Source organism: Hydractinia symbiolongicarpus, chromosome 6 (assembly GCF_029227915.1).
Source record: "Hydractinia symbiolongicarpus strain clone_291-10 chromosome 6, HSymV2.1, whole genome shotgun sequence".
NCBI lineage: Eukaryota > Metazoa > Cnidaria > Hydrozoa > Anthoathecata > Hydractiniidae > Hydractinia > Hydractinia symbiolongicarpus.
The window spans coordinates 17,777,139-17,804,962 of NC_079880.1; the positions used below are offsets into that span (position 1 = coordinate 17,777,139).

General features: G+C 33.3%; 2 protein-coding genes across 2 annotated transcripts; one reads left to right on the forward strand and one right to left on the reverse strand.

Annotated features, from left to right (window-relative positions):
- Positions 1–7,036: 7,036 nt before the first annotated feature.
- Positions 7,037–8,716, reverse strand: LOC130647283 (uncharacterized). The gene is made up of 3 exons (XM_057453079.1): positions 8,410–8,716; positions 8,140–8,318; positions 7,037–8,055 (listed from the first exon to the last, which is right to left on the reverse strand). The coding sequence occupies exons 1-3, from the start codon at positions 8,714–8,716 to the stop codon at positions 7,090–7,092; spliced, it is 1,452 nt and encodes a 483-aa protein (XP_057309062.1). The 3' UTR covers positions 7,037–7,089.
- A 4,768-nt stretch (positions 8,717–13,484) lies between these two features.
- Positions 13,485–26,614, forward strand: LOC130647281 (phosphatidate phosphatase LPIN3-like). Its single transcript, XM_057453077.1, has 20 exons — positions 13,485–13,508; positions 13,585–13,804; positions 14,315–14,482; positions 14,879–14,992; positions 15,403–15,498; positions 15,777–15,880; positions 16,149–16,266; positions 16,578–16,765; positions 16,844–16,996; positions 18,287–18,348; positions 21,350–21,443; positions 21,522–21,591; positions 22,438–22,515; positions 22,591–22,830; positions 23,965–24,183; positions 24,278–24,384; positions 24,566–24,680; positions 24,761–24,823; positions 25,762–25,802; positions 25,882–26,614. The coding sequence occupies exons 2-20, from the start codon at positions 13,625–13,627 to the stop codon at positions 26,039–26,041; spliced, it is 2,370 nt and encodes a 789-aa protein (XP_057309060.1). The 5' UTR covers positions 13,485–13,508; positions 13,585–13,624; the 3' UTR covers positions 26,042–26,614.
- Positions 26,615–27,824: the final 1,210 nt, after the last annotated feature.

The following is a 27,824-nucleotide window of genomic DNA, read 5'->3' on the forward strand; positions in this document are numbered from 1 at the left end:
TGGTGGTGGAATAATGAGGTTGACCAGTGTATAAAGGAAAAGAGGAAACTTTGGAAAGAGTGGAATTCAGGTGGTAGTAAAAATATTTACTTAGAAGCTAAGCGTCGGGCTCGTACAGCAGTGCATAAGGCAAAATCAGAAGCAGAGAGAAACAGATTTGCAGATGTGTTAAGAAGGAAAGACCAGCGCAATGAGGTATTCAAGATAGCAAAGCAAATGAAGAAGACTAATCAAGATATTGTAGGTGAGAAGTGTATACGTAATGATGAAGGTGTTTTGGCTAGCACAGAGGAGGAGAAAAGGGTAGCTTGGAAGAATCATTATCAGAGGTTGCTTAACACTGAGTTTGATTGGGACGAGGATAATTTGTCTGATGATGATGTCGTAGAAGGGCCAGCCATGCAGATCAAGACAGAATGGGTAGTGGAGGCTATTAGGAAAATGAAGATTGGCAAGGCTGCAGGAGTATCAGGTATTGTTGCAGAGATGGTAAAAGCATCTGGATATATTGGAGTTGAGCTTATTACAAGTCTTGCTAACCAGATTATAAAGGATGGTGCTATTCCGAGTGAGTGGCAGTTGAGTGTAATAGTGAATTGTTTCAAGGGCAAGGGTGATGCATTAGAAAGGGGTAACTGTAGAGGTTTGAAGTTGGTTGATCAAGTAATGAAAGTTATTGAAAGAGTGATTGATAAGTTACTTAGAGAAAGAATTGATATAGATAAGATGCAGTTTGGTTTTGTTCCAGGGCGTGGCACTACAGATGCAATATTTTTACTCAGACAGCTTCAGGAACAGTATTTAGGAAAGAGAAAGAATCTCTATTTTGCCTTTGTAGATTTAGAGAAAGCTTTTGATAGAGTGCCACGTAAAGTTATTTGGTGGGCTATGAGAAAATTAGGTGTGGATGAGTGGCTAGTTACGATGGTTCAGTCTATGTACAGCAATGCTAGAAGTCGTGTCAGGATTAACGATTCACTTAGTGATGAATTTAATGTAAATGTTGGTGTACATCAGGGTTCTGTACTTAGTCCTTTGTTGTTTATTCTAGTCTTAGAAGCGCTGTCGATGGAGTTCAGAACAGGTTGCCCATGGGAGTTATTGTATGCAGATGATTTGGTTCTCATAGCAGAGTCGATGGAAGAATTAGTTGAAAAGTTTGAGAAGTGGAAGAAAGGACTAGAAGAGAAAGGGCTGAAGGTAAACACAGCAAAGTCTAAAGTCATGATAAGTAGCATTGCAGCCAAGTGTGACCTTGTAGTTGGAAAGTGGCCTTGTGGAGTTTGCAGGAAAGGGGTTGGTAGTAACTCAATTTTTTGTCAGACTTGCAAGCATTGGGTACATAAGAAGTGCAGTAGTATTAGTGGAAGGTTAAGAGCTGGCATACAGTTTGTATGCAAGCGTTGCAAAGGTGAGATTATAGAGAATGAAGTATTTTCAGCTTTAATGATGTACAACAGTGGCTCGTTAGAGATAGTTAAGAACTTCTGTTACTTAGGTGATATGTTGGGCAGTGAAGGGGGTGTTGGAAGAAGTGTTACTTGCAGGATAGGTTCTGCTTGAAAATAGTTTAGAGAGTTACTTCCTTTATTGACTAGCAGAGTCCTGTCAATTGAGGTAAAAGGTAGGTTGTATGAGGCCTGTGTAAGAAGTGTTATGTTGTACGGTAGTGAGACATGGGCAGTGAAGCAGGAAGATCTTGACCGTTTAGAAAGGAATGATATGAGAATGTTTAGGAGGATGTGTAATGCCAGTCTGAGAGACAGAAAGAGTTTAGATGACCTAAGAAGCAGGCTAAGTCTCCGTAGAATTAAAGATGTTATCCAGATAAGAAGATTGAATTGGCTGGGGCACTTGGAAAGAATGGAGGAGGATAATTGGGTAAGAAAGTGTAGAGACTTGATAGTTCCTGGGGCAAAGCCCAGAGGCAGACCGAGAAAGACTTGGCAGGAGGTTATAAGGACAGACTTGATAGAGAGGAAGTTGAGTTTAGATCTAACACAGTCTAGATCAGATTGGAAGAGGGTCATTAATATACCCCGTCCAACCCATGCTAGCATGGAAAACGGACGTTAAGCCGGGAATGATGATGTGATGATGATGATCTTCGGGACGCCAACACAACATATTTTTGATGGTGGCTCAAAAGGTTTAGGACATCACAATTGGATGGACAAGGTATATACAAAGACAGGACTGGGGCAAATACAACACAAGTAGGAGTTCAAGTAGATAAATCTAGACATAAAGATAACTCCAAGATCGGTATAGCTATAGTTCAAAAATCAAAGGAAAAGGCAAGATATAGGAAATAAGGAGGCAGATAACAATTAAAATATAATTAAATTTTAGTAGATGTCTAAGAAATTCAACATTCTGTCAAAAAGTATATACTCCATATAGTTAATTTATTCCTTGTAACTTTTTTAAAAAAAAATCCTTTGTGCTTTGCTTCAGCATTGATGGAGGGGATCGAACCCTGACCACTACTACGCCTGCTGCCATATTTAAATTTTGTATAATTGTAGACTAGATGCCTCTTGCTGCTTCATTGTTTCTTATTAAACTAAACCCTTTTACAAAGTTGATCAATTTGTACGAAATGGATAATGTATGAAGATAGACCGTCTGCTTGTGGTGATTCCTATAGTATAGTTTCAACATATATAAATTTTTATAGCTAGTTATAAATGTTTGACTGGATGTGGTGGTGTTTTATACTATTTACAGTGAGTGTTCAGTATAGTCCGAATGTAAGCTTCCGCGTACGCGCAACCTGCATAAATAATTACTTTCATAATAGACTATTATCTTTTAAAGAAAATAATAACACTGAGAGAAATTGAAAAGATCATTGAAATTTATTGTTCAGATAAAAATAAACTGCGTCTGACGATGTTGAAAACACTTATGAAGTCTATAAAATTTTTAAACAAAATTAATTAAAAATGTAAAAATAAAATTTACCGTCTTAATTTTTATCTTGAAGGAAAAAAATATCTTGTATATACTTACAGAACACGATTTAACTATATATATATACATTGTTTATTAAATACATTGCTTTAAAACAATCTTTTTTTGGAAAACTGTGACTTGCATAAGTAATCGTCACACCAATCTGAAAAGACTAAGAAAAATCATGATACGCGTTATTGTCACGGGTTCGCCCGTCGCAGCTAAGCTACCATTTTGCGTGACAGACAGACAGACAGACAGACAGACGTATATGGGCATTATAATATAGATCATATCATCCACTATATGATGGTTAAATACGTTTGTAATACTGCTGGTTATCATATGGTAATGGTTAAATTTTTCGCACTGATTGGTTAAGAACTTGGTTAAGAAAAGTTATTGTTGCTTGGTTAAGAAAAGTTATTGTTTTCTTGAAAAACGAGAACTTGTTTGTAAAGTTGTCATTAATAGAATTGCACTCTCCAACGTAAAGATTTTGAGCTTAACTGTGACTTTAGATTAGTGAAGTTATATGTACAGTACTGTGAAAAGGTTTATTAACATCATGTTCATATAACAAGCATGGTGCATATGAACCACGATAAAATCATGGTCTTCATGTATAACAAACACTCAAACATTCTATCGTCACCACCACGCTAGTATTATTATCTCCATGAAGGATCGTGTGTCCAATGATCATTTCTATAACCAGTATAGTATTTTTCTTTTAAAAAAGAAAGTCTTTCATTAAAGGTAATTTTTAACGAAGTATATTTTTAGCTTTTGCTTGGTGTATACTTTTTCGTCATGCTGTGATTGTATTTTTTACGAAATGCCATTTTGTTTAAATGAGTTGAATTTGTCGAATTCGTTTTCTTGAACAGAATTCTTTTGTCGATAAAAAAATTGGCAAAACTACTAGATGTGTCTGATGGGCTAATAGATATCAAACTTCTAAAAAATTAAATTAAATTTTAAACGAATTTAAACCATTAAACACGATCGTATGAAGTTTAAACAACGTTATGTTCTGTTCTAAAAACTTCAAAATGTATTCAAAACAAATCGGATAACTATACTTTGTTTAAATCTTTTGTTTTATGCCTTCATATTGAAATAATTATGTGTAATTACGCCAGTACTTTTGAAGTTTGTTTTATCTTTAGATGGTAGTAGTTTTTTTTTATAATAAAAAACTTTTTTCAGTTCGTATATATCAGTATATATATATATATCAAGTTTGCATGAACATTGTTTTAAATTTTTCTATGAACAAATTTTTATTTGAAGCAAAGCAATTTGTATAGCTTTTGTTTAACGAAAGGAAATACAGTACAGTCTGAATGTAATCTACAGCGGACGCGAAACTTGCATGAATAGTTTACACAGAACAATAGCTTTTGTTTTTATAAGAAAATAATTGGCTCGCTGATAAACAATGACCCCACGCGATCAATTGTTTAATCACAATAGGTTGCAAGATCAATTTTAGCAATCCATTTTGCGCAAACTCTTTTGAAAATTTGAATTGTAGTAATTAAGTTTTTTTTAGATCGCATTTTAAAAGTTTAAAAACGAAAAGCCGCGATAGTTATGTTTTTTAGATCGCATTTTAAGTTTATAAACGAAAAGCAGCGATAGAAATGTTTTTTAGATTGCATTTTAAAAGTTTATAAACGAAAAGCGGCGATAGAAATGTTTTTTAGATTGCATTTTAAAAGTTTAAAAACAAAAAGCGGCATTTAATAGTTGTGAACAATGCTTCTCGTATGTTTCTTGAATTAAACGCGCTGGAATTCTTTTAAGTAATAAAATCAACAATACATTCTCGCGCAATGTATTATAAAACTTCGCGAAAGATTTTTATTATTTAATTACTTCACGCTAATACTTAAGGGAATAGCTTATCAATACATTTACACAATGCATCTCGCTATTAGAAGAAATATAATTGCTCCAATATTTCTTTACAAGCACATTGTTTTTTAACACGCAAATATAAACTCGCAAAACTCTTAAGAGATTTAATTATAACAAAAGACAAACGACTGCCGTCCGCCACGCAAAGGTGTTATATTAGCGTGTACGCGGTAGATTACATTCAGACTGTACTGTAGCTCATAATGTTTGTATAATGATGCGGAAAAAAATGTACAAATTTTTGAGATGGTTCAGCATGTTTAGAATATGACATTCATATATGTTCCAGGTAAAAAAATAATATAGTTAAATAATAGTTTTTTCAAATCTGGTCTGTATTTTATCCCCAGAACCAATATATCTCCTTAGGTAACTGACTGTCAACTTTTTTTTAAATTTACAAAATATATACATAATTAAACTTTTCAAAAAAATACATTCCCCCCACAGCAAAGTATAAGAAGTATTTTGATTACAAGCCTCAATAAAAGTTAGAAAAGGGCCACAAAAACATTGTGATTGTTTTCCCACCTTGTATTTGGGACTTTTTTCTCACTTGTAAAGTATGATCAACTCAGTGAATTTGATTAAGGCAGGACTGCAGCAAGTAATACACCCATGCAACATACTCCAGTCACATTCGTGAATTTTTAAAATGACTCCTTTGTGATCTTATATTACTTGTTTATAGTAGGCTCAAGAGAGATGCCTGGCATCTAGGATTATTTCTTTTTTGTGACAGGTTAAAGCAGTAACAATGTCATTATTGCATCTTCTACAACTTTCATTACACATTGAGAAGCATCATCAACCTGACTGATATGCTCATCAAGATGCCTTTTAAATGTCTCTACTGATACACCAGTTTTGGGGCAGTAGGTTTATGCCCTTTTCTCTCAGATCAGATTGCCTCAAATCCATCAAGTGGTACTAACTGATTTAAATTTTTTTCACTAATAAATTTAAAATTGTTATGCTTGTCTAAATCAAATATTGGAGAACATTTTATTTTGTGTACACCATTAGATTGCCATGTCATCATCACACTTGTCATCATGCTTGCAATTTACGAAGGCCTGAAAGTTAATCAACGGAGGACATAACAGATAGAATGTGCCTCCAGTAGTAACCAAAGTACTGTGAATTACCACCTAAAATAATATTGAAAGCAAACCTTTTTAGTTTTGAAACATTGGCTGCAATTAAATCTGACAGGGTGGGCAGGGTCTTTAACCATTACAGTTCTTTGTCAAACTAAATCTTAATAAATATGTGTCAGATAATCCACACTAAAAATATAATTCCAATTCCATTCAGAAAATGCACTCATTAGTTTAAATGAATGTCTATCCTTTGGGGGAGTGACACTGCTAATCTGGAAAATTTCATTCAAATTACTGCACACCAAAATGTGCTCATCACAATCTGTTTTTAATAGTGTTATACAAAAATTCCACCAAAAAGAAATTACCAAAGCAAAACAAGAGTAATGTCTTTTTTTACAGTGCCGATCGCGAGTAAAGCTACACATCTTTGAGAGTACGAGTGCAAATAAATGCGAGTAAAATAGTTCAGAGTGAGAGTACAATGCGAGTGCGAGTAAAATAAACGAGAGTAATCTTTTTAATAACGCGAGTACGCAATAATTAAACTACCCGCGAGTAAATCTTTAAAAAAATATATCATGTTACTCGCGAGTTATATTAAAGAAAAACATAAGACATTAATTTTAATTCACCATTTAATTTTTTTTTAATTTAGTTTATAATTAAAAAATAAATTTTTAAGTTCAACTTTTGTGTCTCTTCTTTAAATGCTTTCGCTACTTTCGTTATGTGAAATCACTTCCAGCATGTTCTTTCGCAAACACAGAGTCAGAATGATATCTAATTATAGTTATGGTGATCAATTGCCACATGCAGACTTTGCTTTCTGAATATTTTTCAACAAACATTGCTTTATAACTCAGACAACAATCTGTATAATTTTAAAATATCGCCGTAGAAACAGGACGTCACTAAGCTTGTTATCTTTTTGTTTTTGTTGGGATGTTTAAAGATCGAAGCAACAAAATAACGTGAGGGATTTTTTTTATAAAAAAAAACAGTTTAATGTTTAATGATATATTTTTTTAAAAAAATCTAAAAATAAAAAATATTTACATCTAAAAAAATATTTACAAAAAAGTTATTAACTGAAAGAGTTTTATGACTGCAACATGCATGATTTATAATTTTTCTTTGTTCTGTTGCTACGTCGTATAAATTCATCAATTGCACGTTGACAGTCCCTCCATGCACCCGGTGCAGCCATGTTGGTTGGATAAAACTTCCAACAAAAAGCTTTAACAATATCTTGTTTGTAGCCATCAATCGCAGGTTTTTTAACTCCTCGACAATTTCTTCCTACAAGCTCCTTGTGGTCAAATAATTTAGCCAGCAACAGATAGCTAAAGTTTTTGAAAGATGTCGCCCCTTGTCTCACTTCATTGGCTATCGGCCAGAATTCGGTCGGAATTTCTATAGTAGGAGCTGTGTCCACCTTGTATTTTTTTCTATTTAATCTTTCATTTATTTGAAAATCGTCATCATCAATATTCGTCCTCTGCATCGCCTTTAGTGGAGACAACCCCTGGACTGAAGGTAATGCTTCGTCACTGTCGTCGATAAAGTTTGCGGATAAGGCAATTGCATTCCCTTCCAACGCAGCTAGTCGCTTTTCTAGTCTTTCAATGATTTGTCGCATAGCAGCACAATCGCACGTGCACTGCTTTGTTTGCTCGGGATAATTCGGAAAAAGTGTTGTTCTAACGGCAGGTGTTGATTGCAGAGGTCTGGCTGGTGAAGGCGGAGAAAAAGGTAGGTCGGGAAGAATAGAAGTGGATAGTGTCGAAGTAGGTGGCGAAAATGATGGCAGTGGTTTTCCAGGTGAAACCAATAACTTTAGAAAGGAGAATGTGTTTTCAACTTCATCGTTTTGCGTCTTCGGCGTTTCTTCGGCGGTGTTTTCCACTTTATCCTTTGGCGGTTCTTCGGCGGTGTTTTCTACTTTACCATTTTGTGCCTTCCGCGGTTCTCGTAAAACATCACTAAAATCAACTTGGTAATTTAGTTGTGGGACTTTGTAATTTATTTCTACTAATGAAGGTTGTCTTTTATCAACAGCTGCACTCTAAAAAGAAGTTTATAATACATAAATTAGATAAAGAATAAAATTTCTGTGCTGATTCTTACGACAAATTTTTTATAAACTAACATCCTTTTTGACGAACTTCTTCTGAGGTTTTACTAATGTTTCGCCTGTTGTCCGTTTTTTATTGTTTTTAATGTTTTTTATTTTTTCTTCTTTTTTTTTTTCTCCGACCTCTTCGATGATAAATGTTTTCTCGTTGTTCAACCAATCTCTTTCAAACTGTGTGCAATTTGACCATTCATCTAAAAAGAAAGAAAAAAATCATTATTACTAACAGTAAAAATTTAACTTAGCCTCTGTTTTTCTTTAGGTCGTTTACAAAACTATACTTACTGTTTAGAAATAAAATTGTAGCTTTGTGATTTTGTACATTCTTTCCGCTACCCCATCGCACAAATACATTGTCGTCAACGCTCAGTAACTTTTCTTCCCTATTTACAATATCTTTAGTTTTGACAGAACCAATACATTTATCTTCATCGAAGAAGACGCATGCATATTTGTATGTTTTAACTCTTGTTTGACTGAAAAATGATGATGCCATAGTGAACTCAGATAAATGAAGACACTTAAAATGAATTCCTAAAGAAGCAAACTCTTTTATAGCTAGTTTTCGGCTTTTTTCATTTCTTACTCTCATTGTACTCGGGAGTGCAAAAACAGAGTCATTAAATAAGGAATTTGATTTTCGGCTTTTTTATTTCTCACTCTAACTATACTCGGGAGTACAAAAACAAAGGTTATTAAATGATGAATGAAATGTTCGGCTTTTTTTTATTTCCTACTCTCATTGTACTCGGGAGTGCAAAAACAAGTCATTATAATAGAAATTTAATTACCTGCTTTGTTTTATACTCTTACTATACTCGGGAGTACAAAAACAAAGGTTATTAAATGATGAATGAAATGTTCGGCTTTTTTTTATTTCCTACTCTCATTGTACTCGGGAGTGCAAAAACAGAGTCATTAAATAAGAAATTTTTGGACAACTTTTGCTTCAGCAATTTAATGTTAGCTTTTCTACAAGTAAAATCAAAAGATTAAGACGTGGTCTCGGTTGGTACTCCACTGGGACAAAGTACTGTCAACTTGTAAGGGAAGTAAATCGTCAAAAAAGGCTTATCTTCGCTAAAAAAGTACAAGCAATGGAAGATGATTTCGGCAATGTTTTATGGACAGACGAGAGTTGCATTCAAATGGACTGGAACGGAAAGGTATCTTTTCATCGCTGGTGGGAGCCAGCAAAATTAAAAGGAAAACCAAAACATCCTTTTAAACTTAACGTTTGGGGATGCATATCAAAACGTGGCGCATCTCCAATTTTAATTTTTCACGGCATAATGGACAAAGAGTTCTACTCTGAAGAAATTTTAAAAAATACGTTGAAACCGTTTATTTCCGATGTATTTCCAGATGGGCATAGGTTTATGCAAGATAACGACCCCAAACACACCAGTTTGAAAGCGTCGCAAGTGATGCAGGAAAATCAAATAAACTGGTGGAAAACCCCGCCTGAATCACCAGACATGAACCCTATAGAAAACTTTTGGCATGAAATGAAGGAAAAAATTCGAAATGATTATAAACCGCACACGAAAGAAGAATTGGTAAATGCAATTTCGGAAATATGGTCGGCTGTGACGCCAGAAAAATGCCGAAAGTATATTTCACACTTACGCAAGGTAATTCCGAAAGTCATTGAAAGAAACGGAAAGGCATCTGGTTTTTAAAAAACTACTTTATGTAATAAAACTGAACATTCAAACTGAACGGTAAAAGTTATTTGTATATATACTTTCATTTTAACAACTAATACATTTTTTACTATACTTTTGTTGTTGTTTGTTTTTTCTCTTTTTATCCTCAATGTTTTTGATGATATTGAAACGTAGTTCTGGGCACAGACTTTTTATTAATAGGCAAAAAAAAAATTAAAAAAAAACATGTAATCTCTTACTCTCAGTTTTTTTATGCCACAATAAATTTGTTTTACTTTCTAAACAACACAGTCTTTTTCACTATTTAAAATTAAAGTTTAATTTTTTTAACTTAATTTTTTTAAAGTTTACAATATAATATCTCTCGCAAGAAAAGTTTAATTTTTTTAACTTAATTTTTTTTAAAGTTTACAATTTAATATCTCTCGCAAAAAAAGTTTAATTTTTTTAACCTAATTTTTTTAAAGTTTACAATTTATTATCTCTCGCAAAAAAAGTTTAATTTTTTTAACTTGATTTTTTTAACGTTTACAATTTAATATCTCTCGCAAAAAAATTAAATGTGTTCACGCGCGTATTACTTTGACTTTAAAAACTGTACTTATGTGAGTACACTTGCGAGTAAAAATATAATTAATCATTGAGAGTATGATTAACAAAAATGCGAGTAATATCATTTTAGTTGTACTCGCGTTGTACTCGGGAGTGAATTACTCGCACTCTCACTGTTTTATTTTTGTACTCTTACTCTCGAAAATGTGTAGCTTTACTCGCGATCGGCACTGTAATTTTATTTTATTATTATTATAAAGGTATTGTAAATTATATTATTACAAGCTCGTGAGCTTGTATTAAAACGCAAATGTGTGCCACAAGAATGGAAATTTTTGCCTCTCTGAGCACCGAAACGGGAGTAGTAGTGTGTTCGAATCTCATCTTGTAACTATTATTACTTTTTTTTTTTGCTGTTATTAATCTTATTTTTTAAAAAGATAAGATAAGTGTTCAAAAGCATTATTTAACTAACTGGTAAAGTAAAGGTGTTTCCACCAAAGTTTACAAAAGTGAATGTAGGTAGAATCAAGGTCTCCTCAAATTCCTGGGAAGTAGTCTGCAAAAAATAAAATTTCCACAAAATTACGTAAAAAAGAAGCGAAGACTTATTGACCATCAACTTTCTGCGTTCCTCTTCCGGGCTTCACTTTCGAGGAACTTTACGTTCAAGAGGATCTCAAATCAATTTTGAAATATAACGGCATAGTGTGTAACAAATATTATTGCCTATCTGAATAGCAAAATATGTTGTGTGTAAATTCATAACAGAAATCCCAATCTGATAGACAGATTTTTGTAAACTTTATTTGCGATGTTGTTTACGTATATCATACATCTTGTTTAACTTTATCTGAGCTTACAGTGGAAAGCACAAAATAGGAAATAATAACATCAGAATAAACCAGTTTATGTATAATCATAATTTAATATCCTAACATATTATGCAATGGCATACACATTACATGCATTAGTAGTAATAGCATTTATGGTATTCCCAGCGATAGATACAATCTGTAGAATTTCTTCAATTTTTTTAAGAATTGGTCATATTCACAAGATTTCAATTAGGAGGTCACTACTCCAGTCTTGGTCATGAATATTTGCGCCCATGTGCGGTGGTAAGTACACCTACATTAATACAGGTGTGCAATCAGTATCGCACGCCTAACTTATGATTTTGGCGTGCAATTATTACATTCAGGAGAGCGGCAGCCTAGAGTTTTTGAAGCATAGTAGTTGGCAAAAAAATTGCTGATGTAATTTTGTTGTGAAATTTAAATGAATGGTGTTATTATGAAGAATGTAAGGTATTGAGAACATTAAAGTTGGCCCCTTTCCTTCATGCTGACACTCTTATGCTCGGCTGGTGCATTACAATGAGACTCGAACGAAAGACGGAAGACCATTTGGAACCATGCTACAAGTCAGTCCGACCTTCATCGTCACAGAGAATACTGCGAGAAGAGTGTGCACCCATGCAAGTTAAATATAATCAGAACATGGGAGAGGTTAGGTGTCCTGTACCTTAATACAGCTTTCGGACGAATGTTCTCGTGATGTAATAATACCAAAGTAAAAACATGTTCAATAAAGTTTAAAAAATCTTTTTAAAAGGGAAAAGAGAAATCAAATGTTTTTAGTAATAATAATCGAAAAAAATGTATATCGTATTAAAAAGAAGTCCAGAAGTTCTGTCCCCCAAACGACACAGCAGGCAATAAAGTCAGCCCTGCCCTCGGTTTTGTGAGAAGAGATGTTCTGCGAAGACTCTAACAATTGGGTCTCCTGTACAGTTTTGCTTTGCATTGAACTGTGCCATTGACAGCCATTTTTGAAGCATGTCACCGGTGACTTCTGCGATATTCAACTTAATGATGCCCTGACCTTCAGTTCGTAAATAGCACGTGTAGAACTTACTTCCCAATCAGTTTATCATAAAACATAGAGAGCTAGTTGGGACAGAACTATTAACTTAAGAAGTACACCATCGGGAAGGTAGGTCAATAGGACTTGTACTTCATCTCCATTTGTCATCGTCTTAAGGAGATCAATACAAGGTTAATGACGAAATTTTTTGCCAGCTGAAAAACAAAAAAAATATTGTTGATGCAATGCCGACGCAAAACATTTGAAATGTATCTCACGTCAGCAGTTTTAATGAAGGTAGGTATTTAATACAAAATACATTTTAGAGATACATTTTAACACGGAAGAACAATTATGTATTGGGTAAAGTTTGTGTAAGGGATTACTCTGAAAAAGCTCAGTTCTGCTTGGCGTGTGTACAAAGTAGAACAAGGCGTGTGATAAAGAGCACGCCCGAATTTCACATGGCGTGTGCGGAGCTGTGCGTGTGCGATTGCACACCATTTATGACCAAGACTGCTAATCACAGTTTGCAAATCAAAATATCTTCTTTGTTAACCTTTCTATAAAGAAAATGTTAAAATTGTAAATCCAATTTTTATTATCCATGTTTTGTATCACCTATTTCAATAATGATAGTTGCAACAAAATTAATAATAATAAGCGATTAATGGAAAATGCATTGCCTACAGTGCTCCCAGATACAGCTACAAAGGGGTTTTCTCATATGACATCACATAAAAAAATTTAACAAAATCAGAGTTCTGCCAACAATAATGGGGAGGGTGGGTAGAGTCTTTAACCTTCACATTTCTTGATAGAAATTAGATAATCAATGTGTAGATATTTATACTCAAACACTATGATATCATATGAGGCAAAACAGACACCTGATGTCAATAACAGGTATAGGTGTGGTAATACTCATACAACGTACTTATTGTTCAATTTTATCATAGAAACTTTATAATAACAACAGTAATTATGACAGCCAAAAGTCATATGAATTTCACACTGTTTGATTTTTAATATAAATCTATGGTTAATCAGGTAGTGTAATATAGTCATAAAATTTATTTCGAAAGAGAATACTGATTTGCTGCAAGATTTTTTAGTTCTTGAACAACTTTACAATCATATTTAGGTTAATTTTTTTTTTATGATTAGTTTATATACTTTTAATAATTAAAAAAATAAAATAAAAGTGAATCTATACAATAACAACAGAGAAAAGATAATTATCAATAATCAATGTGTGAGGTGCTTACAATGGAGAATAACAAAGATGTCATTGTAGGTGTAGAAACCATTTATTCATTCATTCACACTGTCTTAATGCCTAACTAAATTACTTAATTGTACATTATAGTTAATTACAACATTATTGCCAATGACGATTGTTATTGGAAATGTATTACATTGGGAATGTGGTAAAAAGTGTAGCAGGTATCTACAATCAAATAAATGCTGCAACACTAACAGGTGCCATTGATATTGTGGTCATTAAACAAGAAGATGGCAGTTTTATTGGAAGTCCGTTTCATGTACGCTTTGGGAAACTGGGAGTACTGAGCAGTCGTGAGAAAGTTGTAAGTAAATGGAAATTTTTTTGACTTGATTGTTTTATTTAAAATGTTTTTACACTATGTTTATATTATTATTGATCACCAATGCCTGAATTTAAAGCAATCGCTAGAAGAGAAAAAAAGAATTAATCATGTACCTGAACAGATGCAGGCTTGGACAAGTATTGATAATACAGGTCAAAAAACTAGTAGTATATAAAAATGGATACTGACTGGTTTTCATGTTGTGTTGTGAGTTCAAAGATCAAAAGTACAGAATCAGCTTGTAAGGTCTCTGCCCTCGACCAAGTGCTTTGTATGGTTTTTTCTGTGGTCATACCAATTAATATATTAGAAGCCCCAAGTCAGTAACTAAAGAATAGTATTTAAGGCTGCTCTACTTGTTTAATTTTTAGTTACATAAATTTGCCAAATTTTAAAATGTGTCACACAACAAACTGTTTTTTGAGAATCAATGTGTAAGCTTTAACATTCAACATTCTGACTATTACAATATTACAAAATCCCTTTCAGGTTGAAATTGCTATCAACAATGTTGAAGTGGATTTGCAAATGAAACTCGGTGTAGCTGGTGAAGCATTCTTTGTGGAGCGCGCATCAATGAAGGAGAGCATACCTTTAAATCTTGCAACATCACCATTACCTTCTTCATCAAATTTGCTTGATTTTCAATTTAGTCATGTGAGTGGTGATAGTGTTTAAAACTGCTCTTTCAGCTTTCGAATGTGGAATTTACATTTTCAATGTTTGACAGCTATTGTAACACTTTCACGCCTGTTATATTACATTTGACATTTTCAGAAGATCATTGATATTTTGTAGGTAATTTAATATCTAGTCATCATATCCTGTTCGGTTGAAATATAATGCATGCTAATAAAAAATATAAAGGGTTTTTAAAAATTTAAGGAATTCTTATGAAAACTTCACTGGATGTAAAATTATTTTGCTTTGCTAAACCTTAAGGAACTCCCAATTACGCTTGTGCACACTATTATGGATAAAACAGTTAAACTACTCTTCTTTATTCCAAGTTGAAAATACATGCTTTGAAACCTTAATTCTTTGCATATGTAGGAAAATGTCAAGGATTTTATTACGGATGACGAAGAGACACAGAATTCGGACTACTTGACTATGAATGTAAAAGCAACCAGAACATCTTCTATGCCTATCATTCCAAACGAAAGTGTGAGTAAAATTCTATTGTATAAGAGTTAAACCAACCAGCACACATCCGTGTCTTGAAATAAACCTTTTTTTCGGATTAAAATATAATTAGCTTTCCACAATTTTAGCCATGATTGGTGGCTGAAAAAGAAACATAGACCTTGTTTATGCACTTTTTATGACAACTTAGTTTAACTGTGGGATAATTTTCGTCATATTTTTACCATATTTGTGGTAATGATTTTGCGTTTCTTTGCAACAAAGAGAAAATTTGAACTAGATTCTTAGCCGCAAGATTTTATTTCGTGAGTTTTAATTCAAGAAAAGTTAAAAATGGACTTTTGTTTTAATGACTTATGCTTTGGAAGTAGAAACGTTAATTTTCACATAAACACGAAAAGTATTTTGTATTGAGTTTTATTTTGTTTCAGCCAAACAATGATATACGTAAGCATCAATCAGATAATATTGCAATACCTGGTGTAGATAAGACAATGTTATATGGGCTAAACCAAGACCATGAACAAGTAAGTCAGCTGCTTAACTAGATTTTTGGTGACTTTACCAGAGTAATGTGTGTCCATGTCCAATATGTGGTTACACAAAGCCACAATATTATTTATTTTGACAGATTGAAGGATGTAAAAAATTTTTAGGATTTCACAGGGATTAGAAAATGGTTATAGAAAGTTTGACAGAAAGTCTAGTCATTTTCTTTCTGAGTAATAAGACAGAGTTCTAAGTTGAAGGGTCATTTTTTAAATCAAAAGTGAAATAGTAACAGCTGTCTGATTTTCCTTTTTAGCATTTATCAATTCCAGCATTAGCAACTTCCAAAATCAGAGAACTGCAATCAAATTACCCCCTCTCAGATATGGACAGCCCTATATCAACCCCACTATCACGAAGGTAATGAAATCGTGTTGTTTCTGCCTTCCCAAATATAGACATGTATGCATGCATACTGTTAGTGTATGTGTTACTTCTACATTAGTATGTGTATGTAAGGATACCTAGCGGACTGGCGTTTGTCTGTGTTCAATCATGTCTGTTTTCGTGATACCATCTCTTTTGTGAGTGCTAGCCTTGCTTGTTCATATTTATGCACATAATTGCTTATAATGCTCTAGTGAAGCATGACCTCATTTTAACAATTCCTTGTATGCATTATATTTAGCCCTGAAGATCCATCACCGATTCGTCAGATATTTAGTGACACTGAGGCAGAAGTTGGTGTTGAAAAGACATCATCGGTTAATCAAAATATAACCTGGGAGTGGGGCATGCTTCCAAAGGTTTGAAGTCTAAAAAATATTTCCTACAATACATTTAAATAGCTAAAGTAATTCCAATATGCTCAGCCCAGGTGTTTCTTGACTTTAAACGAATTTATTAAGCCGGACTAATGATTTTGTATCTTAATGCAGGAGTCCTTTCATTTCATTCATATATTTATTTCTTAATTCGCGAGTTAACTATTGGCAGTAATCTCATGGTTGCGTTTCTTAAAATCGTTTTTCTTGTATGTTATTTAAACAAAGGCGGATATTACATTGTAAGTGTACAAAATAGACATGTTAAATAATATGTTGCTCGATTTGTTTAGAGTCCTGCTATTCAAAAAAAGAGTCCGAGGGACAATAAATCCAGCACTACGGAGCGAAAGAGAAAGGCAGAGAAACATAGAAAGGCTAAGCGAGAGACACTGCAAGAAAAAGTTAGCTCTTCCGAGGGTTTGTTGTTGGAGGATGTTTTGGCAGCTGACAGGGAGGTTGCGCAACTATATCTGAATAGGTAAATAAAATCATTCTGAATATGGGTGTTACACTGTAAAAAAGTAGGATGTCAAGGTATTTTCCGTTGTTGTTGTAGGGCGAATTCTATCGATGACGTCGACTCCGGATGTGGGCGAGAGTCGACACCAGTGACGTCATCAATTGGAGATAATGAAGAACACACTAATGCCACCTCTTCTCCAACTGACGAGCAAAATAAAGACGACACTCTACCACTTTCAGATCTAAGGTTTTTTAATATCAAATTATATACAGTGGATCCCCTTATCTCGAACTTCTCTCTATCTCGAACAAAGGTCTCGGTCCCTTGGACATTTGTGTACACCCTAAGCTATTTCCCTTTTTTATATTGAACTTCTTTCTCTGAATTCTTCTCTATTTCGAACAAAAATCTAGTCACTTGCGACTTTTTCCCTCTCTATCTCGAACGTTTATCGTGTCTAATGGTTCATTTACACAGCAAGAAGAACAAAATTTTGACCCAAAACATTTGAAATTTAAATTTGGATGCCAACAAGGAAAAAGTAGGCTTTATTTTACTCCATTGTCAAGATGACAGCCGTCAAAAGAAAACTTGAAAACAAAACTTTGGTTCAAAAAATTTAGAAATAGAAAAGACATTCGGTGCTCTTGTATATCATTTTTTGTGTATCTTTTTATGCCTTTAAAAGCCTTGATCTAATTGAAAATGGAATGTCAAGCATCAGAGAAGTTTGGTGTTACAAGAAACAATATTTCTACTGGGATGAGGAATAAGCAAATATTGTTTCAAGCTTTAGAAAAAACCTCTTTCTTTTTAAAGAAACTTCGTGGTTGTGACTTTGAAGAAGTAAACATAGCAGCTTTTCTTTGCAAAAAGCCAAAAAAATTTGATTGACGGCCCAATGCCCAAAGTTTTGATTTTACGACTTTTAAAGCATCCAAAGGGTGGCTAAATAAGTTGAAAAAAGGTAAGAAGCAATAAATTTTTACGGTATAAACAAAACTTTATCTTATATGTCAACAGTATTTATTTGCTAACTAGCTCTTTCTTTCTTTCTTCAAGTTTTTTGGCGATTTTCGAATAAAACCTGGCCTTGCAGTAAACAATACTAATGTAAATAAAAAAGTTTCAGGGAAGTTACTTCAGGGAAATAAAAACTATGCCTAAAATTTACGTATGAACGCATGGGAGGTGGCTCCGCGTAAAAGATTCACCAATGTGTTCATTTTTTATCCGGAGACGAAGAAAGGCTAAACCAAACACACATTCCTGCGGATTGTGTGAATAATCCTTTGATACCCTTTTTGTTTTGTTAACTAAAATTTAAATTTTTATGAGAATTTTCTCTAACTTTCTCTATCCAAAACACATTTTTTTGTCCCTGGCGAAGTCGAGATAAAAAAGTCCACTGTATATATATATTTTTTCTTACAAAAAACATTTTTTCAAAATGTTTGCTTCCTCGTGAAATCTTTGTGATTGCGTGAAGCTTTTTTTAAATTACACAGTATCTGTTTAATAATCATCCGTGTTTAGTGAACCTGGTGAACTTGATATGTCATTGTGTGGCGACCTGAAGAATAGGATGGTTGAACCAGGTATTCCAATCTTTCATATATATGTTGCCCATTGCGCATTAAAGTAAAATGACTAATGTCAAGAGTTGCTCCCGAGCTTTTCTTAAAAAGTTGAACTCATTTGACTTTATGAGCGCGTAATTTTTCTCTTGAGCTTTTTAACTAATGAAATTCAAGGAAATTTAAACAATTGCGCAATCCATTTTATTCAAGAAGAATATTAGAAAAACAACAATTTCTTCTGCACTTCTTTATTCACAAAAAAAACTAATTAACACCAAACAAATAAATAAAAATGTATTCGTTTCTCGTAAATTTAACCTCCAGCATGCGGATATATTAAAAAGTGGAGGGGCACGTTTATTTGACACTCAAAAGTAAGTTCAAACTGAAGAGAAAAATGCTGCATTTTCACACCTGTCCACACTTTCTGCATTTTCACACCTGCCCACACTTTCTGCATTTTCACACTTACCCACACTTCCTGCATTTTCACACTTACCCACACTTCCTGTATTTTAACACCTACCCACACTTTCTGCATTTTCTCTGCCATCTATATTATAATGCCCGTATATGTCTGTCTGTCTGTCTGTCTGTCTGTCTGTCTGTCTGTCTGTCTGTCTGTCTGTCTGTCTGTCTGTCTGTCTGTCTGTCTGTCTGTCTGTCTGTCTGTCTGTCTGTCCCGCAAAATGGTAGCTTAGCTGCGCAATAGCGAGAAGCACTCAATGCGGTATAAAAAAGACGGGCAAACCCGTGGATTTTCCACGGGCTAACGACTAGTTGTCATTTAATACCCCATTTTCCATATCCACTTTGCCGTAATCAAAACGAGGACTTATTTGTTAAAACGAGGCAAGTGTTGAGCATTTTTTTTAAAATGCACGGAAATATAGGAAGATAGGTTGTTTATAATGTTTAAAAGTTTATTATTGTAATTTAACTTCGTTTTTCAATAAATTAGATGGAAAGAAAAGGATAGTACAATTTATTTTGATCCTTGATATTAAAGGAGGTGCAGTGACAGAAAACGTCAAATGTTTGTTTTAAAATAAGCTATTAATAGCTAGCTAGTAACTACTTAAAAAACACTATTACATGTGATTGATGTTGGCAAAATTAGGTTTCTTTATTTTAAATACAAACTAGAAAATATCACCCTTAATCTAACAAAGCTTTACAGAGCTAAATATTGGTAAGCATCCCTTAAAAATTGTGAGTAGCTAGCTCTAGCCTTAGTGAAGTCATTTTTTAAGAGTTTGTGCATATAGCTATTATTGTTACATAGCTATACATGAATTCTTTTAAGGCAGAACGTTTGATTCTATTTTGACAAAGATGCAGAAAATCAACATTACATTATAATTGAAATTTTCGATTTTGTATGTGTCTTGGAAAAAAAAAGATTGCTACACCATGCTTTTCTGACGTACTTGAATCTTTATTCTGTTTTAAAACTGTTGCCAATTTTGTATAAAAACAATCCTCCAAATTATGGCAGCAAAACATTGCTTATTGGTGTCATTTATGACAACAAAAGGTAAATGTAAACAATAATCTGCAATTATATTTTCTTCGTGTATATCACTGCTACATTGCAATGAAATGTTTGTTTTCATGCTATATATTTATAAAAACACATATTGGAGATAACGTAAACATGCGTGAATGTAAATTACGTTTAAACGTAATTATAAGCCAATAACATTTTTTACAAATGTATTTTCATTCCTCAATGTTGCTTGCATATTTGTGTCTGCAAAACTGCTTTATATATAGCAATACTTCTCTAACACTGATTATAACTATACTTCCCAAAAATATAAGACATTAAATTTATATCCAAGAAAATATATCTACAGTCGCATACTTGGTTATGTAGATTTGAAAAGAGATTTGCAGCTTGAAACTTTTAATTCACTGTTTTTTTTTTCGTTTTTTAACTTGGATGTTTTTTTCCTGACGAGGACACAAACTTCTGGCATTTTTGCTTATTGAAAGGGAAGGCTTATTGGAAGGAGGGAACTCATTCGACTACTTAACATTGGTTGGGTTAACATTGTCAAATTTTGAAAAACAAAACAAAGAACTTCACAGAAAATGAGTCACATATTTGGACTTATCAGCAAAAATTATCTGGAACACCAAAATATTATTAGAACAGCATTTATTGTATTTTAAAGTTTTCAAAGAGTTTGATCGTAATATGTAACAGCATTGAAACATTTTCACTGCAGTTGAATTGCGTGGTCATCTCCTCAAAAACATCAAAGGTTTGGCTATTATTAGATGCAGTTGTACTTAGTGTATAAGCTTAGAAATTTGCATGTTTCCATAAATATAAATATGTTGTTCATTTTTGTTGAAAATGATTAGAAAATTTAAACCATGTTAACCCGGATCTGAGAATTCCCTGTAATTCTCTCACTATAACTAATATAACTATGCTAGCTACTGACACATTACTATGCTAGCTAAACTTTAGAAGCACTGATAATTGGTTTTATTCCTTGAAAAAAGTGTACAGTATCCTTTGGACATCGTTTAGCCTTAAATTAAAACCAATATTTAAAGTTTTAAAGTACATAACTGACAAATCTGGAGATGTGCACAGCTACAGCTAGCCACAAAACATAACGAAGGTTTGGGTGTAGATGTGTCCACCATATTAGCTTAAAATAACTTGTTTAACACTGAAGCAACTTTAAAAGACTATATCGGAAAAAACTATCAACTTAACTATCCATAAACAATTCCAAATTCAACTTAAATATGAAGCAGGAAGCACTGATGCACTGCGCCTGTTTGTTTACAAAATGCCTTGTTTTATAAAAGTACGGCCTCGTTTTCATTAATGGCAGAATGGATATGGAAATAGGTGTATTAAAGTATATTTAAGGAACATGTTTAATGAAATGAGCTCCCCTCCCCAAAGTTCTTGCATTTTTAGTTAATCCAGGACAGCTGTTTTATAAAATTTCCCTCATAGCATTTACCAGACTAACGAATACGTATTTTTTAGAGAAGTTTTTAGAGTCACGAGTAACATATGAACAGTTTTGTGAAAATCCAGAATTACTGAACGATCCGAAGCTGGTCATCAGGATAGATAACAGGTGTGTTTTGATTTGTAGCCAGCAGAAACATGTTTTCGTGTCAATGTGGAGCTTCAATCAACTATACTTCTTTTTCAGGTACTACAATTGGGCGGTTGCAGCGCCCTTTCTTATGTCGCATTTGGTGTATCAAAAAACTTTGCTGCCTGTAAGTTTTATCGGGTTTGTATTGCATACAGTTAATAGTGTCCTAAAATTATTTAGCCCCTTCCCCCTTATCCGAATTGCAGTTGCTTATTATTCTCATAATTCTTTATAGTTTTATATCTATACCCAGAATTTTAGCAATTTTTACGAAAAGTCCTTTAAAATGATGGGGAAAAGTACTTTGTATCCAAAATTATGTTATTTTTGAGGTTGTACCTTCCCTTCAACCCTACTTGGCAAAACATGCATACTGAGAAAAAAGAACAGAATTTAGGAGTTAGTTGTCCGAGCTTTGCTACCTTTTGATACGGACTACTCGGGTAATTGAAACTAGTAGAACTTATTAGAAGAAAAAAACGTCTAGCCGAAAAATAAAGAAATTATTGCTTGCTTTTTACATATTGAAGCAATTGACGAAGCACTCATTTTTAAGGCGAAAAAGAAAAAGAAGAAACCTTCAAATAAGCCTACAAGTACTCAGCATCAAGAAACATTTTTATGGCCATTACAAATTTCGGAATTAACGAAAGAAAAATGAAAAGACGAAAGAAAAATACAATAATATTGTAACTAATGATAAGTTATCAAGTAAATTATATTAAAACCTTAAATTACCTTGTATTAAAACCGAAGAACACATTTTTTGTCTGTGAAAGAGTTGAATTTTTATGTATTAAATGTGGCAAAGATGAAAAAAAAAAAAATTTAACGAGCATTTATTTTTACGATGGATGAAAAAAATTAAATTTGGCGAGCGTTTAATTTATCGATTTCAGACGAAAATCGCCAAATTTAGTTCTGGCCAAAATGTGTGGGAATAAAGTTTTATAGTGTCATTCGTGTTTAGGACAGTTTAAAGCAACTCAAGCAAAAATACATGCCTAAAAAAAGGCGGGGATGGTTTTCGTGGAGAACTGCGCCCGAGGTTGGTTGTCAAAATAACTTTCCGTCAATCACTATTTTTCAAAAACTTAAGGAAAGTAACAACGTGTTTTTTTAGGAATCATCCGACGAAGATAAAAATGACGACAAGAAAGGATCACATCTGACACCCCAACGACAGTTGAGCAGTGCTGACGAGTTGGAGTTAGAGAATGGAAGTATCTCTGTGCACACAGTTGATCAAACCGATTTCACTGAGTTTAAGAAGACTTTGCGTTTGACGTCAGAACATTGGCGTTCATTGAATCTTCAACATGGCGCCAACAAAGTAACGTTTACAGTCACGACGAGATACCAGGTACGTGTTATGACATGGATAGCCAGCGTGTATACCAGATTCTTCGGAATATGAATTGTTTCATAAAATTTGGTGAATAAAAGAGATTCCGTATCTTTGTGCTCTTATCAGTAAAAATTCGGTAAAAGGCGACCTAACTTGGTGATAACTAAAAATTAGATTTGCCACTGATTTTTTTTATAGACCAACCATTTTTACCAACTTCACTTTTTTTGCTTTTTTTTGGCAGTAAGCAAAATCCCTTTAAAATAAGAGCTTACAGAGTTGTATATTTTAACTTACATTTCAAGTTGAAATTGTTATATAACATGGGAAATTTGGTAATTTATTTGCATGTTTATAACTCTTTTTTATTTCAATTATTAGACAAATTTTTCGCTTGGATTTAATTTCGCGAGGTCAAAAAAAATCGTATTTCGCAAGGATTTAATTTCGCGAATTTGTTATTTCCAAAAAATTTAACTCTTATTAAATTTTCGTAAAAAACATTTCGTTATTAACTGATAGCTATTTTCGATCGGTTTTATGCGGGAAATCTGCTGCGATGATTAGCTAAAAAGCCTTCACTACAATAACTTTTAACCTCATAGAAACCAAAATTGTTACTGTAAATTTTAAAAATTAACTTCACCAGAGAATTGGTAACGTGGCTAGCTTACAGTAAATCTAAAACCTCGCATCACTCCGCCAAAAAAACAGTAAGAAATGTTGACAAATTTAAATCCACTGCGTTTTTATTATCAACATTCATCGCAAAAATGAGCAACAAGCAAAATGGCGTTGAATTTGTGTGATAGACTCTTCTTCTGACGAAAAATAAACTTTGATTCAAAACACGTTTAAAAATTCTATATATGGATATTCAAATGTTTTTTTGTTTTTTTGTACATGTATTTAAAAAATTGATACAATGAACTTTAAATCGAACGTTTTCTTTTTTTATCAAAACTGTTTCGCGAGGATTTAAAATTGTCCGCACGAATGTTTGTCTGATTAAGGTAGTGCTTTTGTTTGAAAAAAAGTAAATTTTTGGAATTATTTAAAATGATCGATAGGTATTTATTTATAAAACTGAGGTACTTTTACTGCACAGCTGGGATAGTATTGCCAAATGACAAACTTCGATCTTTTTAGGGCACTGCATCTTGTGACGCTCGTATCTTTCTCTGGAATTATTCCGATAAAATTGTAATTTCTGATATTGACGGGACCATAACCCGATCAGATGTATTGGGGCAAATCCTTCCCGCTGTTGGTAAAGACTGGTCACAGAGTAACGTCACTGGATTGTTTAGTAAGATAAAAAAGAATGGCTATAACTTTATGTATTTATCTGCGAGGGCGATTGGACAGGTATGTTTTGCATTATAATGTTTTGCTTTAGACGCTTTATGTAATCAAGACGAGTCTGTAGGTTGGGACTTACCCTCCATCTGTTTCGTTTTAGGCTCAAATTACAAGAGATTTTTTAAAGAGTGTTAAACAAGGAGAAACGACATTACCTGATGGCCCAGTTCTCTTGACTCCTACTTCACTATTTAATGCATTTAAAAAGTAAGTAATAAGAAAGTCATAATAATGATAATATGTTTGTCAAATATGCTTCGGTTACCAATAAAATTGACAGTAGGTCTTTCAATGTTTCTGATTACAATGTTTTTCATTGTCATTCAGTACATAGGCCACGAAAGCTATATACAGGACACGATGGTACAATTTTTGTTCTCATGTTTAGAGAGGTGATCGAACGAAAGCCAGAAGAATTCAAGATATCGTGTATGCGAGACGTGCAGAGCTTATTTCCGAAAACCTCCAATCCGTTCTTTTCTGGTTTCGGAAATCGACTAAATGTATAGTAATTTTCTTCTATGAGCTGAATGTAAAAATCTTTTTTTGGTTGTCTTTAAAGCTTTTTTAAATGTCGTTTCAGGACGTTTGGGCATATCGAGCAGTTGGTATTCCAATTTCTCGCATCTTTACAATCAACTATAAGGTATACATGATGCTCATCTTGTTGCCGTAATCTTTCTAATTTAATGCGGCCTCTAATTAGTGCAGATAGCCATTTTGCAAATTTTTAATAATCTTTTGCCCTCAAAATAATAGTACGGGTAAAGTATTGGGAATTTTCAATTTTCCTCTTATTTAGTGCAGTTAAGATCAAAATTTCCTCTAATTATGTTGCGGATTGACTACAACATAAATTTGCAATGTAAAAGAATTGTCTTCATTAACTTCATCATCATCTTCACGTTGCTTGGAAGCATTTCAATGCATCTTTTATAAAAAAGGATCCATTTCAAATTTTCCCGGTGTCTAGTGCAATGGTGTTTTAAGCTTCCTCTACCTAATCATATCTTGGCGACTGGGTGGACGAAATCTGATCATGCTTTTCAATAATTTTTGCCACATATGCAACCGAGCACTTTCTTGGAATGGCTTTAAACAGCTTGTTGATACAGACTAAGACCATACTCGATGGACATTAATCAGGGTGGATTAGAGCTACCTGCCGAGTTTACATTTCAAATTTCGAACAAAAAACTTTTTCTCAAATACAAGATAAAACATTGGCTGAGATTGAAAACTTTGAGGGGGGGGGGGGGGGGGGGGAATTAAAATAAACTGAAAATAAAAGATAAAATGAGAAGACAGTTTTTTCCACTAATTAAGTGCGGTAATGATCAAATTTTTCTCAAAATTTTTACTTCGGGCTTTAGTTGATATGACAGATAATTTATCTCCTCTTATTATTACTGCGACATGCCCAAAATAATTAGTTTTTCGGCCGCGCTAAATTAGAAAAATACGGTACATTTTAAGTAGTTACGGTAAGCTATCGAAGTTTAATCGGTAGTTCTTTCCCACAAGCTTGTAATTAAAACAGATTTTACGTTCGCAGAATATAGTTTTTTACTGACATTGGTTTAGGGAGAGATCAAGCACGAACTGACGAATGCGTTCACTTCATCGTAAGTTTTTCCCTCATTTTAGTTTTAAAAATTTGGAGCTTTTTACTGAGGTAGTAACAGTCAGTATTAAAATGCTTAGGTATGGCAAACTAATCGACTTGGTTGACCAAATGTTTCCTCCTTTAACTTCTTCGAAAACGACCGATCCATCGAGATCAGAATACACATTATTTTGTTATTGGAGAACTCCTGTTATGGCGGTGCCAGAAGACGATGTTGACGAGTTTGAGTTTCCATAAAGACCTCCATTAACAAATCATGCTTTATAATGACTTATTATTTACTCTGCAGTTAAAAAAACTTTCGTCACACAACAAATTAGAGTCAGCGATGCGTTATTTTATTTTTAGTACTATTTTTAAATTGCGTAGATGTTTAACCAGGATAGAAATTCAAAGGAGAAAAAAAATTCATCCGTAAAACTAAAAATTTGAACGGTATATTTATTTCAATCGTAATGACAAACTCCTGTCCTGATTTTAAAATTTTATGTATGGACAAGCTGATTTCAACAGTGTTTTCAATTTTTTTCAATCTTTTTTGTTACTTTAAAAAATGCTTATTAATCAATAATATATACATGAATGGCATTTTGCAACTATTTTTTACTACGTTTTGTTTCTTGTTGAATTTTTTCATGAGTAAACTGCGCCTTCGTGCTCGTGTCCACGACTAACGTAGTCACAATCTCCATGGCAACAATTCTTTCGATTGTAACTAAGTTTACACAATCTTTGTAAATTTTGCCAATAAATGATAGTGCATTTTTATGTATATTGTATAGAACGAGATGATGACTGGTATTTTGGAAATATTTTGTGTATTCTCTCATACTTCTTTCTTAATCGGAATTGTGCAGAGGTCATTGGGTGTTAGAGGTTATGTGGCTACCCAAAACTAGTATCAGAGCAGTCATCCGACGCGCTCATCAGACTTTAATAGCGTTTTTTCCCCTTTTTGCAAAAGTTTATTTCTTTAGAAATTTCAAATGAAAAAAACACAAACATTTTTTCCGCAAAGTTGTAAATTTCTTTAAACGCGAAAAGTTTATTATTACTTACCAAATTCTCAAAACGCAAAAAGTCTTACAAGAACAATATCCATTTTTTCATTCTTCACCAATTAAAATAATTCTGGAGGTTTTCCTTCTCTTTTTTCCAGCCTTTAACACCTACATAATATCTCGATTATTTGCGCAGTTTGTTAAATTAGTTTAAATTTGTTGAATTCTCTTGTTGAACTATTGTCATGACAAAGTTAAAAAGGTTGCTAACTACTCTGCAATATTTATTTGCAAGTTTTTTTCCTGCCAAAATAAACATTTTCTTGAAATATGCAACAAAAAAAATTATTCTTAATCAATTAAAATAATCCTCGAGATTTTGTTTTCTTTTTTCCAGTTATTGTCAAAAATTCGACCATAGGTTTACTATTCAAAACAGTGCAGGTGATGTTCGAGTTCGCCGGGACAAATACACTTGTTCTTCAGGTTATAATACACGATCCGTTTAAATGGAAGGTTTACATCTGACGAATGAGTCATATAGGGCTAAACGTATCGTGTAATTCAAAAAAAGAAACTTTTTGACCTGTTGAATTTGACCTATCTTTCATTTCAAAACGTGTTCATCTTTTTCGATTAAACGGATGATCCTTCTCTATTAAAATTTTGTAAATTTATTGTTTTAAACGTTTGAGGTCATGTATCACTTTCAGAGTATTAAGCAAAATACAGTTAAAAACAAGATAGCTACAGTAAAAACAAGCAAGAGAAAAACAAGAGAAAATGGCGAAAGGAAAAAAAATGAATTTACGGAGGATGTTACCAAGAAATGGCGTGAACGAACCTGTCTGTTGGATGTAACGTTGGCTCGTATAAAGACAGGGACAAGAAAAATAATTAATCCAGACAATATGCCAAGTATGCTTCTGTAAACACGAAAACTGTTACAACTTGGAATAACTAGCATCCGTTGCTAAAAACAAACTGTTGCGGCAAGTTTTGTCAGAACTAAGCGCGCA

What these genes read in the sequence shown, in the direction of transcription:
- LOC130647283 (XM_057453079.1), bottom strand. Translation starts at nt 8,716, where the DNA reads ATGAGAGTAAGAAATGAAAAAAGCCGAAAACTAGCTATAAAAGAGTTT. An exon ending in TACAATTTTATTTCTAAACA is followed by an intron (nt 8,319 to 8,409) that starts GTAAGTATAGTT and finishes CTTTCTTTTTAG; the next exon opens with ATGAATGGTCAAATTGCACA. An exon ending in AGAAGTTCGTCAAAAAGGAT is followed by an intron (nt 8,056 to 8,139) that starts GTTAGTTTATAA and finishes ACTTCTTTTTAG; the next exon opens with AGTGCAGCTGTTGATAAAAG.
- LOC130647281 (XM_057453077.1), top strand. Translation starts at nt 13,625, where the DNA reads ATGTATTACATTGGGAATGTGGTAAAAAGTGTAGCAGGTATCTACAAT. An exon ending in ATCAAAAAACTTTGCTGCCT is followed by an intron (nt 21,592 to 22,437) that starts GTAAGTTTTATC and finishes ATTCGTGTTTAG; the next exon opens with GACAGTTTAAAGCAACTCAA. An exon ending in CTATTTAATGCATTTAAAAA is followed by an intron (nt 24,385 to 24,565) that starts GTAAGTAATAAG and finishes TCTCATGTTTAG; the next exon opens with AGAGGTGATCGAACGAAAGC.